General features: G+C 32.2%; 1 protein-coding gene across 4 annotated transcripts in view; it reads left to right on the forward strand.

Annotated features, from left to right (window-relative positions):
* Syt7 (Synaptotagmin 7) overlaps positions 1 to 21085 on the forward strand; it is a 265710-nt gene that overhangs the window by 206315 nt on the left and 38310 nt on the right. The window contains exon 1 of one of the 4 annotated variants that reach the window (XM_085205174.1): positions 5943 to 6282. The exons of the other annotated variants lie outside the window; for them this stretch is intronic. Within the exon in view, the coding sequence (XP_085061300.1) occupies positions 6158 to 6282 (125 nt within the window). The 5' untranslated portion in view covers positions 5943 to 6157. Of the gene's footprint in view, positions 1 to 5942; positions 6283 to 21085 lie in introns of those variants that run through there. 4 annotated transcript variants of the gene reach the window in all.

Here is a 21085-nt window from a genome sequence, read left to right on the forward strand (position 1 = left end):
ATGCAACTGAACAAAAAAAGTCTGAAGGGAACCTAGTATAAAAACACCCCATAAGTCACATACCACCCCAGTTTTCAAAATATTAAGTTAAGTAGGAGAACTTAACGCGTACTTGTTACCAGACCGAGGAATAACTTCAGTCCCCCAGATGGGAGTCGAATATACAACCGTCGTGTTTACAGTCCAGACAAAAATATTATATCTAAAAATTCAATATGTCTTTTTCATCCTAACATTGTCCCATTTTTTGGAGAAAAAAATGTTATTATATGAAAATAGCACTTTTACCTTACATTAGGTTGTGTTTGCGTTTATTTCTTTTTATGTTATTATAACATAAGGGTTGAAGCTTTTGCGACCTTTTGTTCATGGGCGAATGTAATGTCAGTTTTGTCAGTATCAAAATCCTTTTAGATGCTGTGGTTTTTTTAGGTTTACAGATTTATAAATAACAATATTATTATAAATGAATATAATTTATTTTGTAATAATATTATTTCAAAATTAATAAACATTTTAGTTTCAAATAGAATTTTTATTTTAAAATTGAAAAGTAATTAAATGTATTTTTTAAATAAAACAAAAACAATTAAATTAAGGCCATTAATTAGTTTTTGCTATTCTTATATTTTCCCGAGTAATGAAAATTGACTGAAGAAAGTTATATTCAAATAAAAAACTTTTTAAGTCGAAAAAACTGTAATCACTGTAATAAACGAGAATGAAAACGAACGAACGAAGATAATTTCAAAAAAGTTTTTATTGTATAGCCTATTACTTTGCAGATAATAAAATATTTGCCCCTCAGTATACTGGGAAGAATACTAGCTAAAAATAAAGAGTTAGAAGCAAATAATTTTCATAATTTTCATTCTTACAAAAGAAAAGTATATATTATGAAAATCTCGCTGTGCCGCATACAGTGTTAGCAGGGGGAACCTAGTATTTAGACCAGACTAGAGTGGGGATTCCCTAATTTAAGACTTCCCAACTTAGTGGTAGATGGTTGTAGGATGAGTGATGCCCTATTCAACTCACCTTTACCATGTTAACTTCACCTTTATAGCGAGAAATATATTTATAATATAAATATATAATATATTTTATAAACATATAAATATTATATAACACATATATATATTTATATAATAATATAATATACAGTCCACTGGTTCCGCCGGACATGTTCTCGAGCGTTCCTAATCGATTAGGGTACGGTCACGGCTAATCGAATATTACCTTTAAAGCTTATGTACTTATACTAAATGTATGTTTAAAAGCTTCATTTTCATTTTTTGTTTTATTTTGTGCTTAAATAGGCAATTTATGTAAGTTTTTGCCCATTTTTTATGTATTTTTTTACGGTATCCTTTTTTATTTTGGTAAATTTTGCGTTTTACTAGTAAATCTTAGAAGCTAGTAACATGAGTTGTTTTGACGGTTAAGTTAGGCTAGTCCAAAAAGTTGCAAAAGCTCATCAGATATCTAGAGGTAACCTAGTGCTAAAACATTCCATTCTCCACTTTCCGCCTAATTCTTGAGATGTGTTGAGAAGAGTTACCGTCGCAAGCTTGTGCCCTTGCGTTGACGGCGTTAATTTAACCTAGTGTTAGTTTAATTTCTTCGCCATCTATTACGTACAAGATATTGCGTGCTATGTGACAGTGAATCTATTCAATCGATACAAGGCTACGCTTTGGTGAACCGGTCTGGAGAAAGATCTACAAAAATTATATTTGTACAATACTAACTTTCGCCCGCAGCTTTACCTACGTCCCTATGTGGATTCGGCCCAACTTAATATATTATGATATATTGACCTCTTAATTTACACCCTCTGAAGAGGTTTTCTGGTCCATACATACTTTTTCTTGATAAAAAAGCGAATTTGCAGTGGTTCGGTTACATATCACAATTTTTATATAACAAATTTTGCCCTAAATTTATTTCAATTGCATCTATTGTAGTTTTTTTAATGTAAAAGTTTTTCACTAAAAATTCATACTTTTAAGTATCAAATTCGCAATATTAAATTTTAAATTCATCCTTTTACACAACAAATTACCAATTTTAAGCCCCGAATTCGTACTTTTAAATTTCGAATTCGTAATTTTATACCTCATATTCATCCAACTTACAAAAAATAAAATATCCATTTAAAATTTAAAAGATATTTAAAATAAGAAATAAATTAAATCAGCCTCACGCTGTATCCCGCGCAAAACAGGAAAGGCAGAGGGGAACCTAGTGTTACGATATTCCGTTTCACCGAATTCTGGAGGTAATGCGTGTTGAGTGGCGAAACTCAACGCCGCTGTTTGCCACAAAAAAATAAAATATAAATTTAAATTAATATTTCCTTTCCTCGAGTGAGAATCGAACCCACAACCAGTCGCGTTTAAAATGCCCTTTGTGCCCCTGTGCCACGACTGGCCGCTATATAAATATTTTTCTTAAATATAAAAAAAGTCTTCCAATAGCAATATAAACATTCCTAGCGATACATACTGTATGTTATCTTTTAAACTACGCAATGAATTTTACTATGATATTCATATTTTTAATAGACTATGTTATTATAATATGATTTTAGGAATAGTTTTATATGCATAATACATACATAATTATAATATAGTCCAAACAAATAATACAGTCCAAGCGGGCGAAAAACAGTAGTAGGCACTATTGACATGAAGTAAAGGAAGAAAACCCTCGTTATTAAATAAGGCTACAAAAATTTACTTACTTTCGTTATATTATAAGTAAATAATAGATTTTTTTTGGATATACTCGTATTATTTACATTGCCTATCAAAATATTAGTTCCTATATTCTATTTTTACTCTTATATATTGTTTTGAGACGGTCTTGGCGCAGCGGAATAACACCTGACTGTAAAGTGTATTTACAGTTGTGAGTTGGGCAACGGTTATGGGTTCAATTTCCATTCTGAGACATTATTTATTTTCATTTCATCGCTATACTGACAAGACGGAACGCGGCGTCAAGCTCCTCAATACGTAATGTCTCGAAAATTAAGGAGTTATTATAAAACAAAACATTAGATCCTGCTATGCAAGAAATAGACAGGAGTCAGGATTGAGCACTAAAAAGACTTTTCTCAAATTTTAAAAGAAACGAGAAAAAAGTTTTTAAATTTTCTTTAGCTTCACGCACATGGCAGGGTAGGCAGAAACAAACTTGTATTAAGTGACCCCGTTCCCAATAGGACACTTCCAGCATTGCAGGCTGAGTGGCGGAACTCAACAACTCTCTATATCTAGCCTACCACCCACGGAGAAAATGAAAATATTAATTATTTCATTTTCTCAAGTGAGAATCGAATCCACAACCAGTCCAAAAACTTTTTTAACAAACATTATTAATAATACCAAACTCTCTTATCAATGTCGATAAGTAAAAGACCTCGATAATTTATGTTAACGATGTCAAGGAAATGGAAATGTTGTAGGCTTGACGTAATTTAAGTTTAATCAACAGATCGCTCGATTGAGTGGAAATTGAACTGCAAATGAGAAAGTCATAATACGTCAAGATCGAAGAGTCCAGTACAGTACAAGTTAATAAGTTTTTCAGTCTTTGGCTTCATTCTCTTTTCCATAAATCAGGGTAGGATTAAACACAGTGTTAAGACACTCCGATCGTCACTATCCATCTTATTTTTACAAAGCTGCTATGCAAACCAGGCACGGTGACTAGTTGCTCCACTAAGCATGCAATGCTTCAATAACGCAGTTAAAAATGGTAAACGGAATGTCCTAACATTAGGTTCCCGAGTCCCTCTGCCTAACTTCCCCGATTGAGGATCGAATCTACAACCATCACAATACCTAAAACTCAAATATATCTTCAATTTGCACATATATCAGATTTAGCTAGGCTAGGATCCTGCCGGTTTGTGTCCAATAGAGACCATTAATTGGTAGTCAGCCTATCTAGACGTAACTAATTCAATCGGTATCGATGCCTAGATCCTACCCGCTCCGATATTGATACAATTATAGAATTTAATATTATATATCCTATATTTAAATAAATGCTTAGAAGCTTTGCGGTAGTTGTCGGTTCAATTCTCAAGAAACATGAGCATAGTATGTATACATGAGTTGGCTATAAGTTTCAATAGCAGTTGACTATAAATAAGTACAGATGTGATTCCATTAAAATACTCAAGTTCTTACTGTGGAAAGACAGAGTGCAGCGTCGTTGTACCAATTAAAAATGACAGAGTTCTGCCATTCCAAAATATAATTTTGACTGAAAGTGGAGAGTATATTATAAAAGAAAATAATTATATTTTTACATTTCGTTGTTTTGTTTTTCCATATTACAACTAAATTATTACGGAATAAAGCATTTATTATTAAAAAATAACTAAAAATTGTTAATATTTTGCAAATGGAAGAAAGATCATGTATTTGATCATCAATGTATTTGATGCATTCGTGGCATAACAGCACATTGACTGGCTTAAGGCGCGAAGTTTATGGATTCGATTACTAAGATATTTTCATTTTTCTATGCTTGTCTGCTAAGTAGGAAGAAATGCGAAGGAGTTTTTTTGGTAAATGTGCCAAAATGGAATTTAAATCCAAAATTACATACGTCACCATCATCCATCCTTCCCCAAAAACAACGTGACTTCACCATGTCTACAGCAATTGAGAATATTACAGAACTCATATAAAATTCCAAAGGTTTCAGTTTTCAAAACTAATAATGATCCGTTTTTCTTTACCCGAAAAGTTCAAATTGATTGATAAAATAAATATAGTTTGAGTGGAAGTATAAACCTTGCTAAGTACACTTACGTGTACCTTTTACGAATCTATGTATTTGTAATTTTGCTAAACTAATTTCTTTATGTTATATATTTTTTTGCTTCACGCTATTTTCATATTATTAGTATGTCTATGTATTTTTTTAATTCAGGGGCTTACATAATATATTGATATAATTCCAATAGAAAACATTTAACTTATTGTTTTTATGACTTCATTGAATTATAAACCATACAAATAGAAATTAGTTGCTAAGGCCTTTATTCTATTATAGGTAGACTAACCTTCAACTTTATGTCATTATAATATTCATTTATAATAACGTAATATTTGTACGATGGTGTGCGACTGTACGAACACCACAGGTTGGGAGTTCGATTCCCACCTCTAAAACTCAACAAACAATTCCCTCAGAATTTTGCTGAAAGTATCTTAACACTAGGTTTCTTCTGCCTATCCTGCTTATGTGCGGGGTTTAACGTGAAACGAATATTTCCATGTATACGAGTATATAGTATTAAGCGCTTCGAATGTTGTGAAATGTGAACTTTGACTCCTGCAATTTAGTAAAAATAAATAAAAATCCAAATCTATATAATTCTAAACTGACAAAATAGAGAAGTATTTAAGCTTAGGGCTGAGGTCCACCTCTCAATATGTATGCAATACAGAAAATCTCCAAAAATAGAGTGTCATCACTAAGTTCCTGTCATTCCATTTGTTCCTATATGCGGGATTCAACTTGAAACAGAAGTAAAAGAAATGTTTTGCTACTTTATTGTCCGTTTTCTGCAAGTTACATATTTTTTACGAAACAAAATCCATGTAGAGACAATACAAAACCTCTTATTTAAATTACTAAAAGCTTTACATAGAGTATCAAGGTGGAAAAGCTAGTAAAAATACGTTACGACAAACCAACTGTGGATTCCTTGTTATGTATTTTGTTTTACATGGCCAATTTACTAAGACCCCTGGAGTGTTCCTCTTCTGTTCCTCGATCCTCCTATTTTATTCGTATGTAGAGAGGGAAGGAAGGTCAAGATATCTGGTTTAGGGACAGATAGAGCATGCGCTACACAACCGACCCTCAGTTCCAGACCACTAGCCGCATGAAGCGTACGTTTTCACTGAAATTCAATAAAAAAAAATAATCATAAAATGGCCGTTGAGGTGTAAAAATGACATTTTTTAACATTTACTAAAAACTTATAATGTAGAATTTATTAGACCTTACTCTTATAGTTGCGTAGGTGATAGAGTACTACGTTTTACTATTATAAACAAACAGACTCGGGTGATTGTGTGTTAATATTTTTTATATATATATATTAATATATAAAATGTGTGTCTAAATGTCTGACGGGCCGTCTAGACTGCCTCTACCGTCGTTGTCAAAATGCAAATCCCACGAAATGTGGGCAGCAATGACTAGGTCCATTGAGATTTTGGTCGCTTTCTTCGAATATTACGCACAGAGGTAAGCTTTTTTAATTTATTTTAAACTTATTGTTCAAGTAAACTAAAAAGGACTTTTTTTATTATTTTTATTTTTTTTATTTAATAAGACAAAATGTAGCGTTGAGTCGCGCCACTAAATATAATATATTAAGACATTAATCATTAAATAGTTGTAATTAAAGACTTCCTCTTTCCACTTAAAGTTTCTTATATATGGTTCCATAAAAAAAGAGTCCTATAAATAATATCTCAAACCTGTTGATTAAGAGTGCAGCGTTTAGTTACGTCCAACTCTTGGTGCTTGTAATGTTCGCGTAACGTAGATTACGAAAGATTGTGGAGTCTTAATGAGATCGAAATGTCTTATCACTAGGTCCCCAGGTTCCCTCTGTCTACCTTGCTATACGCTATATCTTCTTAAAATTTGAAAGTTAAAATACAAATTTCAATTTAAGAATCATGCTAAATACTTTATCAATTTAAAATTAAATTTGAATTAACGTAATTAAGCACGCGCAGTTGTGGTTTCCTAATAGGAGAGAGTGAAAATTAAAAATAATTTAATTTCACTGATATTTTTTAATAAAAAATACCTCATAAATTTACATCACCTAAGTTATAATTGTATTGTAATATTGATATTTGACATGAAACCTAGGAGGACTAGGAGAGAATTTCTCAAAATTTCCATAGAAATAGGAACTAAAAAAATTCTACATTTCGCTGAATTTACCTAGTTATAGAATTTGAAAAAAATTACCAAAGAAATACTTTTCGTAAATAAAAATAAATTCCAATTCAAAATATATTTTTTGATACCCTATCTGTAGTTGCCAAAGGCGACCTTTTACGTGTGGCCCCTCAGGAGAATAGTCTCCGAAGAGATATAGTAAATGATACTGTTATATACTATAAATGTTCTCTGAGGCCAGTCGTAGCCCAGAGGCACAAGCGGGATACTGTAAACGTGAAAGGTTCTGGGTTAGATTCCCAATCGAGAAAATGAAATGTTTAATATGTTCATTTCCTCGCTCTGGTAACGAGGCAAACCGTGGCGTTATATGATATATGTGAATTTCAGAGAAAATTTCAATATTTTCAAAATTTATTTGACTGTGCACTATAAACACGATGGTTGTTGGTTCGATTTGCATTCTCGGGAATTAAATATTTTATATTTTTATTTCTCTACTCTAAAAGTAAAAACAAAGAACGGCATTGAGTTTCATCACTCAACACTCATATCTTGAAATTTCAAGATGAAGAAGAAGTAATTTCAAAAAGATGAGGAAAGTAACGTCTTAATACTAGGTTCCCTTTTCCTGCCCTGCCACATGCAGGATATAAAGTGTATTACGAGAAAATTCTTTTTACCAAAACGCGAAGAGGAAGAGAACCTATTCTTACGAGTGGGAACCAAATCTAAAATCATCGAGCTTATACAAGCTGTGCAATTACGCTACAAAGACCCAATAGCTTTTAAAATATAAAATAGAAAATATGCAAAAAATTCCACTCTATAAGATTTAGTTTAGCATAAAATTCGTGACGGTTAATAAACTTCACTAACACTAACAACGAAAATGGCTGAAAAAGTGAACTGAATTTTTTTTTCAGCAAACAAAATATATCCACGTGGTCGTTTTAAAGCCTTTCAACGGCTCTCAGCTTGTTTTTTATTGGTCATCGAAATATAAATGGAATATATACATATTGACGCTGTATCCGGCATACCTACAACAGAAAAGCCAGAGGAAACCTGGGAACCTAGTGTTAAGACACTCCTTTCTCATTAAAACACTTCCGCTCCCCAGTTTCTGCCAAATTCTAAAGACAAAGTAAAAAAGGCGGAACTCAACGCCGCGCTTTGTCTTCTTACCAGAGCGAAGAAATAAAAATATTAAATATTTCATTTCTTTTGGGAGGAATCGAACTCACGACTGTCGCGCTTACAGTCGCACTCTTGTACCCCTGCGTCGCACTGGCCTCATAAATAACAAAAAAATATATACCGCAAAATATTTTAAGCTCACACAAATCATTTCAGTATTATCCTTTGGGATATTGGTCTCGTGTTTTTTAGCTTATAAAATAAAAAAAAAATCTTGTTAATTTGTTAAATCAATGTTTATTATTTCTGATTATTCACGGCAAATTGAGGTGCATGCACAAGCGTGCAATTGTAAGCGCGCCAGTTGTGGGTTCGATTCCCATCCGGGGAAAGAAATATTAAATAATTTCCTTTCTTGCTCTTGAAACGAGGCAAACCGCAACGTTGAGTTCCAACACTCAGTTCATGTCTTGAGAATTCTTCAGAAAGTAGGGAACACAAGTGTCTTAATTGGAACGTAGTGTTTCAACACTAGATTCACTCTGCCTACTCTGCTGTATGCATGATACAATGTGAAATTAAATAATTAAATATTATTTTAAGATTTTGCAATTTCTACGATATATTAATATTAGAATAACAGTTTGAAATATAACGACATAATTAAAAGTAAGCGTTTATATGTATTAAATATTAATTTGTAATAATAATTGTTATAAATTATGTACCAACACTATGTCGCGAACTTAGGTGCAAAGCCTACTTACTTTTATGGGAAAAATATATAAAAATGAAAAAAAAAACAGGATTACTAGGACTATCTAAGAACTGGTGAACTAAAAAAAACGTCCGTTAAAGTCTAAGCTGAAATTAATACCAAACATGCAGTTCTACGGTTGGCTGGAGCACAGAAATAAAAATTCTAAATCAACACAAGTTTTTGCCGCATTTTGTAGGAAATTTATGGCGTCATCAAAACCTATAGGGTACTTCCCGTCGACCTACAATTATGAAATATGGCAAGATATGAAAATTTTCAGGAAAAATTTTGAAAATAAATTCCCTTATATCACAAAAAAGACAACTTCACATTTGTTTTTAATTTTAAACAAAATAAGAGTATACGCCTGCTGTCATATATAAAAAAGGAACCCTCGGTGGGCGTATCCTTCTCGCACTTGACCATTTTTTCGGTAGATAACACACCAAATAGTCAATTTTTCATAACCGGTCAGTACCCAATACCCCAATCCGCTTAGGGGGTATAAATCAAATTCACCTGTAATTAATATCCCGCTTTTTTGTGAGCTTATCAATTCATGCGTGGCTGGGTTTGATTGATATATAATAGAGTGTTGCATGAAATGTTTGACGTGTCGTTCTTTTATATTCTTTTTTTTAAGATTCACGCTGTGCCTACACATAGCAACCTACCAACCGAATCTGCTCTGTTCCTATTAAGACACTTCGATTCACCACTTTCAGCCGAATTTAGGAGGCGTAAGAGTGACAGAACTCAACGCCGCACCTGTTTTTGACTTCCTTATCACAGCAAGAAAATTAAAACAATAAATATTTCATTTCCGCGACTGAGAATCGAATCCACAAACGTCGTGCTTACAATTACACATTTGTGCCCCTACGCTACGACTGGCCTCGCCAAAAAAGCCAAAATGAATGTAAAAATAAAGTACCAATCACTTCTTCCTTTCTTTTTTTCCTTTTCAACCCCCAAACTGTACCAGACTAACAATTTTTACGTATATTTAACCTTCTTAAGCTCCATATTGATATCCACGGGGCAATATCGATATTCCATTATCCCTGACCCGTGCAGTGACGGCTGGTCTATCGAATAATCGAATATGAGTCAACTCAACGCTGCTTATATTGAAATTGGGCGGAAAGTGAAACTTGAACATAATTGTGTGAAAATGAAAAACGGAGTGCCCAAATACTTGATTCTTTAGAATGTTATGAAATGCCTAGGAGATAATTATTGATCATCATTTTTTACCTGACTCTTTACATTTATAACAAGTGAGGCTTATAATCAGTGGGGCCATTTTTGACTGTAAACATAGTAGTTATGGGTTCAATCTCCACCGGGTGAAATGATTATATTTACTATTTTTTTTTTTAGACAAAGCGCGTCGTTGAGTTCGGCTACTCGGCACGTAATTTATCAAGAATACGGCGATACATGCGGAACTGAGGGCTTTGATACTAGGTTCCCTCTAGCAACCTTCTATATGGGGGATACAGCGTGAAAATGCTATCAATCCTTACTACTCTATACACTCAATTCTCATATTTAATCTTCGTGAAATCCATAGTCCACGTGGCAATATCGATATTCCATTACCCCTGACCCGTGCAGTGACGGGTGGTCGGTCTATCGAATAATCGAATAACTAGTATGTGACTCGATTCTACTTGATTGGTTAGACAAATCGATGTTTGGACTTCTCTAAGTAAATGTTTTTTATGTATATCCTGGCCCGAAGCTAGAGTTGGTATTGATTGACTAGTTTATACTACAACTTTGAAAAAAATTTTTAATTGGTTAGAAATATATTTTTTTATTTTTAGCAGTTTTCCCCCACTTTTTTCCTTATTGTGACTAATTTTGAGACACTTTGTTCCTCTTTTTTCACCCAATTTTCGTAACATTAAGTATTGTGTTACAGAGCCCGCGCTTAGTCTTCGCACTGAGGCACCAGAACAAGTAAATAAAAATAATTCAACCCCCTGATTCAGGATTGAACCGTCAACCGTAGCGCTTACAGTCAGACGCTGTACCGCTACGCCACTACGACATTTTATTTATCTATTAACAAAAAATTATTCACTTTTTTTATTAACAAAATAATTGGAGCTAGACAACATGTCCTCAATTACTGTCGAAATAATAGTAAAAAATAAATAATTTCTATTTTGTAGTGTAGGAGTTGTAGCCCGCGATTTAGATTGGGTGGACTTTAAATTAGCACAAACTTTGTCAGCCTGGATTATAAACTGTAAAACTTATGTATTTCTGATCCAGTTGATATTAATTTCCCAAAATCCTGTCTTAGTACTCCCCAACATTCCCCAAGGAACCGATTCAAATTTTAGGCTCCCTAAGCCGTCGTCTACCAGCTACTTATTTAAAGAAAAGGTATAACTATATATACCAACGTAGATATAATCTATACTAATATTATAGAGCTGAAGATTTTATTTGGATGAACACGCGTATTTCAGAAACTAAATGATTAAAATAGTATCGGATAATCCATTCAAGTTGATCAAGGCTACACGTTATCTATACTAATATAATAAAGCGAAAGTAACAGTTTGTTTGTTTAAACGTTAAGATCTTTGGAATTACTGGTTGGATTTTTAAAAAAATGAAAGCTGTATTAATCAAAAGTACTAGACTATATGGCATTACAATAAATGTATTAGTTAGTCTTAAATAACGAAATAACAATAATCGTTAAATCGTTAAATATAATTATGCAACATTAAACCTATTAAGAAAATATTCAATTTCGTTAGTTCTAAAAAAAAATCCGTGATTTACTTATTACATAGACTCTAATATTTAAATAATTCAAGTAGCAAGTGTATAAATGCAATATCAATATTATCTATATTGATATTGATAGATAAATAACCATATACAAATAAAAAACCATTTCCTTATCAAAATGCACTTAAATATTATTAATGATCAAGAATAAGTCAAGTGACTTCCACAACTGACACATGCCATCACACGTATTTCCATAAGAACAAAAGAGCAAAGCCGCGGTAAATACCTAGTATTGTTTAATCGTCACATGCAAGCGATGGCTATAGCAATACTAATTTAATTAACAGTGGCTCAACAGGCAGTTTCAAATAATGGAAATGTAGGAATGAAATTCGTTTTTTTTTCTATGTAAAATATATATATCCATTTTGTATTGAAATTTCATTGACAATTTTGTCATTCTACAAAAAGAAATTTTTCAATAGTAGACAAAGGGAACCTAGTGTTAAGCACTAGTTTCCTCTATTTCCGCAGAATTTAAGAGATATTGCGTATTGGGTGATAAAACTCAACTCTGAGCTTCAGGAAAATGAAAATAAATTAATATAATAACTTAACCATCCCTCGCCACGGCATTTTCTCTCTCTCTCGACAACTCTACAATATATAGAAAATATAAACAAAAATGTACCTCCTTTAATGTGAAAATCTTTAAACGGATTAATTGAGTATAACTAGTACTATACATTTTTGGAAACCTAACATTTGGAACACTTTCCAGTCGTCCAGGATGACTGGTAAACTTATGTATCTCGTTTAATAAAATGAAAAGAAAACTACATTACATCAAAAATATCCAGGAGGCCAGTCGTAACAAAGGCCTAGAAACACTACAGATTGTGAGTTCGATTCCCACTTGAAAAAAAAACACGAAACACATAGTGTCTCCAGAATTTATTGGAAGCTAGAGAAAAATGTGCATTAATATTTACTTCAAATTTAAATAGAACTGACTACCATCACAGCAGGTACCATAAATCACCAGCTCCGTTAGAAATAATATCTTCGCTAAAATATATCCACATTATGCCGTTCAAAGCTAATGTTATCATCAATTTACGTCGTGTTATAATCTAACGTGCTTACTTTATATCCTAACAAAGTGGGTGACGTATATTAAATTTTTCATATTAGTATTGCTTATTTATTGTATGGAAAATAAAAAAGGCCAGTAGCACGCAGAGACAAGTATGGGTTCGATTCCTACTCGAGGAAATGAAATATTTAAAACAATTTTAATTCCTCGCTCTGGTAACGATTGGAAGTGCAACGCTGTTTGCCGCTACCTAACAAGCAATGCCTTCAGAATTCGGTGGAGAGTTAGGACCGAAAGTGTCTTAATGTAAACTGAGTGTTTTATGCTAGGTTCCCAGGTTCCGTTAGCCTACCTTGCTTTGTGGGATATATACATCGTAAAGTTAAATAAGCTTCTTCTACGCAAAAGAAGTCGTGGGTGGCTACTAGTATATATATATGTATATATTAAAACTAAAGTATATATATATGTATATATTAAAACTAAAGTGCCACTTTTACATTTAAAACTAAAACACCTGAAAGATTCATTGCAATATTTGCTTTGCCAGTTATTTGAATTTTGTACTGAGAGTCCTCGAAAATTGCTTTTAGCTTTCAAAAGCTAACATAGTAATAAGTTTGTTCGCAACAGCTCAAACAATATTTATACTATGTTTTTTGTATATAAAAGTTAATATTCTTTTGCTTAGTAAAACAACTTTACGCTGTATCCCACACACAGCAGGATAGGCAGAGGGAACCTAGTGTTAAGACATTCCGTTCATCAATTTCCGCAATTGTGGAGGCACTGCGTGTTGAGTGGCGGCACTCAACGTCGCGCTTTGCTTGGACACGAGAGCGAAAAAATGAAAATATACGTTAAAATAAATATTAAATTTCCTCTAGTGGGAATCGAACCGACAACCCGTCACACACAATTTGTCATAATATTTATACAAATAAGTATTAAAGTAAAAGGTTCTTGAACTTAACAAATTCTCCATACAAGCCCTATACCACCAAAAGTCACGCTAGCACCCTAATATTTTTAAAAGCTCGATAATAAATATCATTCATTAAATTACTTAGGGTCGCTTTAAGTGGTATTTAGAAAATTAAATGGATGGTCTTTTTTACGGAGAGTTGGGACGATTGTAGTAGGTTTGATTTTATACTTTTTACTCAGTTTTATTTTTTTTTCTTTCAAGTTTTTATTTGACTTGTCGTGTTGGTATGAACAGTTTGACACACTCCCATTGTCCTGTTGAGCTGAAATTTTGAGATTTTCGATGTCAGTTCTTGTGACAACGAAATTACATATGATCAATATTCTTGTCACTACAAAATGGCCGACGCAACAAAATGGCGGTGGCACTTATTTGGCACGGCATGCATGCTATAAACAGATAAATCGTAGTGTCAAAACATTCCTCTCTCCGCCTTCTGTCTGTATTGGAGATATTACGTGTTGGAACACAACGTCCCGTTTCGTTTTGCCAGTACTGGAAAATTTAAATAATTAAGTAATCTAGCGTTAAGAAAACTTAGTGTTAATTAGTATTTTTTCTGGAAAACTGGAAATAACTATTGATGTATTGATTTTCTCGCATGGGCTCGAACCCACAACCGTCGAGGTTTCAGTCAGATACTAACTACTGCCCCATGATTAACAAAAGTATATAATAGAAGAATCAAATAAAAGACACATGACGCGCCTACATAATACGGAAACGGCAATAAGCCACACCTGTACAGTATTAATTCTGTGACAATATGGATAAGAATTCAAAATGTAAAATTACATTACAGAGCCGGGCTTTTGGCCTGGTTCCATCGAAAAAATTAAAATATGTAAATAATATTTATAAAAATAATACTTGATTCCCTCGAGTGGGATCAAACCAGCAACCGCCGCGTTACTTATCACCCCTGCGCCACGACGATCAATATCAATATATGTGTCAAGAATTAGATTATGTTAATTATTTTTTATTTTCCAATTTCCCGTACAGGTAGGGTAAAATGTGGTATAGGTTTCTACCGTTCAACCTGCAGTGTCTTAAAATTGGGCGTAAACCAAAGAATGGAGTGTCCTAACACTACATTCTCTTTGCCTACCCTGCTATTTAGGAAAAAAATTAAATACCTAATATAATACAAAGGTAGGCAATTCCTCATTTCAAACCAAATGAAGTTGGCAAAGACATATATTTTACAAATTGGGGTAAATGTAATAAATTGTAACAGCGCGAGGGCTTCCCTAATTAAGGCTTGAAAACGCCTTAAACTTAGATTACTTATATAATATAGAATTTTCTTATATTTGTATTCTACTGGTTTTTTGGAATGTTAAAGAAATTAGGGAAAATAGCCTTTTTGTTTGTAATTATAGTTATTTCGAGACCACTGTGGCGCAGTGGTGCTGAGTGGTTCATTTCCCAAGTTGAAAACCATGCTTTTAAATTATTACTTTTATCATTTGTTATATTTTAAGTTTTTTTTTTTTTTTTTGTTATTTTGTTTATGAATAAATTATATTATTATTATTAAAAAAAAAAAAAAATCGAACCCGCAACCGTCGCGATATCACTCGGCTTCAAATTCTAAGTCAAGTTCTAAATTTTTATATAAAGTTTGAATTTCTATACAATATTTTTGATAGTTTTATTAACTGAAAATTGTATAGAGTATAGGATAACCACACAACGCTTCTCGTACAATCTATATTATGTGCGCTATAAAAAGGATTATGCAAAAATCATCCCTTACACAAGTGAAATGGGGTGAAATTTATATTGAAAATCAAATTTTACTAGTGTAATACGAAATATAGTAAATGGATTTTCAAAATGTGAGTGTAGATTATTGGTTGGTTAAGCAAAGTACTGAATTGAGCTAATAAATAAATATTAGATTAAAAAGTAATTTAAAGAAGAAATAAAAACTTAATGGCAAAAGACCTAATTGGGGCATGAAGTAAAACGTAAACGTGACAGATCGGGAAAATGAAATATTTAAGATTTCAATTATTTATTATATTTATAGGTATTTTCTTTTTTTATCTACTAGGCTTAGAACTAGATACAAATATCTCTAAGTATTTAATAACTAAGACAATCTAGGTTCTTAAGAACTTTAACAATAAAATTCTAAATTATTTACACGCTAGTCGAATTTTAAGGATTTTCATATAATAATACTTTCACAATTTCATTCCCACCCTTGACCGTTGAGCGTACGTTACATATTTTATTACGCGCAATAGTGGTTGAATGAGAATTTTATATGATGCAAATTCATTAAATATTTGTACGTAAAAGGTTGTGCGTTTTCAATGGTTTACGGAGATTGTTTAATGCGGGTTGTGGGTTCTAATCCTGGTAAATAAATGTGAAATATGTTTCTATAGTAGCGAGTAACTAAGGGTTGTCTTATATCCATATAAAATATTTTTTTTTAATAGGGGAAGTTCAACAAATATCTCCCACTTTTCAGCTTCTGTAGGAAGTTTACGGATTAAAAACTTTATTGGCTCAAGCAAAACCTAGTGCCTAGTATTCCGCCCGCGGGTAATTGTTAATCAGAAAGTTTTACCAAAAATTATGATAATATAAAATATTAACATAAGTTAATATTATTTATTTATAAATATGTTGTATACGTTATAGAATTTCCACCCTTAACCTTGTAATTTTACGGGTGATATTCGAAGTTTCATATCTACCCTCATTTCGCAATGATTGGAGATTACATGGTTGGATCAACGTAGAACTTATTAACTCTACAATAATTATTATACAAATTGTCTTTTAAATTTTGATTAATTTTTCAATTATATTATAAGTAGCTACGACATCTGTCCCACTCAATATATGGCACAGACTATAAGGCTTAGGTACAATAACTTTTTTTTTCTTATTTAGAATGAGTATCCATATGTATTACAAAATGTGAAAAAAAATCTGCTGAGTTTCTATCATTAATTCATTATAGCATCAACGAATTGATGGGTTGTTATTTTAACTTTTCTTATCTACCGCTCATAAAAACGCACAGCTTACATTGTTGAAACAAGAGTCTTGAAATTTGAAATATTTACCTTAAGGGAGTAAAATCAGTTAAATACGTGTAATTTGAATTCAAGATTAATAAATAAAAATCAAATATTAATTAAAAATAACCTTTTAAAAATAAACTTTTAAGATTTTTTTTCCGGTATATTATATTTTTCAAATCAAGGCCTTTCTTAAACACGCCTATGGGTGGGTTATGCAAAAAATTGTAATTAACTATTTTGATGTGCGCTGTTCAACATAGGCCTCTCCAATAGCACGCTACTGAGTCGATCTTCAGTCTTTCCTAGCCACTTTGCGAATATCCTCACCCCATCTATCTGAAGGACGTCCTACATTATGCTATTTTTTATAAATAACTTCATTATCATCAAAACTGAAGGATTTTTCTTAAAGATTGTAGGCTACTTTTTACTAAAAGATAAAATATCTGTTAGAAATATCGATAATCATGTGGTCTAAAACGTCAGAGGAAAGCTATCTTAGAATAATATTACCCATTGTATAGAATAAAGCTTTATAAGGTCTCTAAATTCGAGAATCTCTTTGGAAAGTCACATTAAATTATGTCAATCATTTTAAAGTAGAGTATAACTAGGCGGAGAGTAATGAATCAAAATTAAAATATGAACCAGAAATGAATCATTAAGACCCTACAGTCTGCAGTAAAAGCATAAATATTACTGGCACTAATTAGCACAAAAATTCTATTTTTTAGAATATTAAATAATAATAATCTCATGCAACTTCTTTGTTAGGGAGATAATTAAAAAAATATAAATGACTACAGCTATATTTCACTTTTTATTTAATAAAGCAAGGCTACGTCCGCCTCTAAATTACAGTACGCTATTAATTAAATGTAAACAAATATTATAAAGCTGAAGAGATTGTTTGGTTTAACGCGCTTATCTCAGAAACTACTAGCTTAAAATGAAAAATAAAACTTTTGTGTTGGTTAGTCTAATTATGTTATAGTTATACGGCGCTTGGCTACACAAGTTCCTGTTCCTCTTAAAATTTAATATTATACTTAATGTCCAAACGTCTTAACATTAGGTTCCCAGGTCCCGTCTGCCTATCCAGCTTTGTGCGGGATACAGCGTACACAAAAAGTAATGATAAAGTATAAATGATTTTACTTGTTAATATCGATCTAGTTCAATTTTTTTATAGTGGCATACTTAGAATACACACTTACATAAAGAACTGACTCGATAAATGATATACCCTAAATAATTTAGTATCAAGACACTCCTTTTTCTATTTCTCTCCCGATTTCCAAACATTGCACGTAGAATGGCAAAAACTGAGAATTTTCATTTAAATTTTTTTGTAAAAGTAATCTCACAATGATTTTTTTTAAATTTTGCCCTTCACTCAAAGGTTGCCTGGAAGAGATGGTTCCTTTAGTCATACGGCCGCCTTTTGTACTGTTTTAAATATTAAGATCAATATTTTATATTACAAAACTTATCTGGTGTACAATAAAGAGGATTTTTACTTTACTTATTTATTTCTACCTCCGCCCTGGGGACCTATTCTATCATATATTTTTAAATTTGGTTAGTTTTCACGTCTATCTATTTTTTATATAATTGTTGTTCTTATATAATCTTGCTTCTATGTAATAAAAAAAAATATGAGTATTTATAACATAGTATTAAAACACTATAATATTTATAACACAGCGCGACGTTGAGTTCCTCTCAATATTCAAAGTAATTTTGGCGGAAAGCTGAAAAAAAATTCTTTGCATAAATAAATATAAAAAAATGAAAATAATATATCTTAATATACTCGCATATTTATGGTGAGGCCTTGGCCATTCATACTAAGGATAATAATTATATTTAATTTTGTTTTTCCGCACCAAAGCCTAACGTCAAACTCCGTCACGCAACGCACAATATCTCGACAATTTTGCGGAATGTGAAAAACAGTGTCTTAACTTACTCAAGTGTATATTTTAACTAACTCCCACAAAAATATCTCCATTACTTACTTTCAATTCAACCTCCGCCTATATTACAATTTTTCACAAAAGAAGCTTAAGAGATCAGACGCGATATAATAAAAAAGTTTTTAGATAAAGCCTACTGAGCTCACGTAACACTAAATTACGTCTAACGATACTTTTTATATCTTTCCAAATGGTTTCCCGCTTCATTATTGAGTATAAATTATGATAATTTTTCAGATTTTGTTAATGTTTTTTTAAAGGTTTTAAATTATTTTCACTTCACGCCTTTTCACGCAAAGCCACCGCCCAATTTTCAAGCCAATGCGTGTTGGGTGCGGAATTCAACTTCATTCAATAATACTTATTCCATTTCATTTATTTATTCTGATTTATTTCATTCGTTTCCTGAGCTTTGTTTGGTTAGTAGCTTTCTCTGACGACAATCTACTGAATGACTGACTGACAACACACAGGCAAAAGTACCGTACTTGAAGATTAGTGAATGTACATATATGCACTAAGAGATCGATAAAGAGTCTAGTGCTAATACACTCCGTTTTTCCCTTTCTATCCAATTTTTAAAACAGTGAGTGTGTTGAGTGGTAAAAGTCAAAAGTCATGACTACTAAAAAATTCAAACTAGCAATTATTTTTCATAGATTCGAGCTGAACATAACATTCATAACCGAAACATTGTTTAGAATGTTCCACAAAACTCATAAATATGTATTTATTCATTCCAGGTAAGTAAGAGCGAGGTTTTATAGAGGTAAAAATATGGCGCCCGACGTGGGACTCGTGTGACAGGTTTGGAACAAATAATATATGAAAGTTCACAATACCCTTGTGGATTCGTGTGTGGTTACTTCACGCTCTATCCCGCATATAACAGGATAGGCAAAAGGAACCTAGTATTATGACACTCCATTCCCCGTTTTTCGCTAAATTCTTGAGGCATTGCGTATTAAGTGACGACTCAAAGGTCCGCCTAACCTGCTAAGTGCGGGATATAGCGTGAAGCTAAAATTAAAAAAATAAACGTGGTATGTAGCGGAATTCTGCGAAACAGCAATATATTAAGTAATACCGTACTGTATTTAAGCATTGTTCAAGCAATTGATAAGAAACTCCTGTCAGCTATCACAAAAGCTTTCCAATAACTGAAAAAAAAAATACATAAAAGATAAGAGAGAAGAATTTGAATTGAAATAAGTAAATTGAGAATAACGCGATTTTCCATTCGTTCGTTCTTCTTTTAAAGAATTTGTTCGTGGCGAATATTTTTTTAAGGATTTTTTTACTCGGTGAGTATGACAGATGATGTTAGGGTGGCTGTGGCATTTTTGTGAAAATATTTTTTTGTGTTTTTTTGTTTAAAACACACTTAGTTAAAAAAATATGTTTTTAATGCACAAACCAAGAATTAAAATAAAAGAAAATTATATTTAAAATTTTATTTTTTCCATATTTTATATTTTTCTGTCAGCTTTGTGTACAATAAAATATTTTCATCTATCTATTATTCGCATCAAAACTATCAAACTTGACCTCTCACGGTTGTGGTTGCTTTCATCAGCATAATTTACGTCCATAAATATAAGGCCAAATTGTACGATAATATTTCACGGAAACAATATTTTTTTATATAAATATATTTACTGTACAGACAGAAAAAAATATATTTACCAAGAATATTTTTATTAATATATTTTAGCATATTGAAAGTCATCTATCACCCGGCGTTGAGTTCCGCCACGCAATACGCAATATAAAAAGTGGGACGCGGAGTGTGTAAACACTTATCTCTACTTATCTTGGTCTGCCAAGCAAAGAATAAGTGTAAAGCTGGTCATTGAATATAAAAACTACATTCTGTGCAATTTCCATTTTCACTTTAAAAACGTTAAATCTAATCTCATGGAAAGCTTCCAACAGTTTTCTCGTAAAAACAAGTTCTATTCTATTCAGCTACAATTGGTCGAATTCGTTTCCGTTTCCTCTGTTTTCGCACTCAATTCTGAAAATCTCAAGTTAGGTATTATTGAAAATTCTCGACTGTATAAGAATAGAAAATTCTCTTTTAAATCTTATTTTATAGTTAAACTAGCGGACCCGGACGCGGCTACGCCTGCTTGAAATATAAGAATATAATTTCTACAGAAATATAATTTCAATCTAGATGAAATGCTAAAAGTGACTATTATATTTATTTTCATAAGGATGAATATCAAAATGACGCGGTAACGAACGCGGTCGCGTAGCGACGACGGTTGTTATTAACATGGCAGAATAAATTGCATGTCAAATTAGAAAGTATTTTAATTTATTGGTATATAGGTGTAATGTAATGTTATATAG

This window comes from Heliconius melpomene, chromosome 20 (assembly GCF_056956725.1).
Source record: "Heliconius melpomene rosina isolate 202511_hmr_F chromosome 20, ASM5695672v1, whole genome shotgun sequence".
NCBI lineage: Eukaryota > Metazoa > Arthropoda > Insecta > Lepidoptera > Nymphalidae > Heliconius > Heliconius melpomene.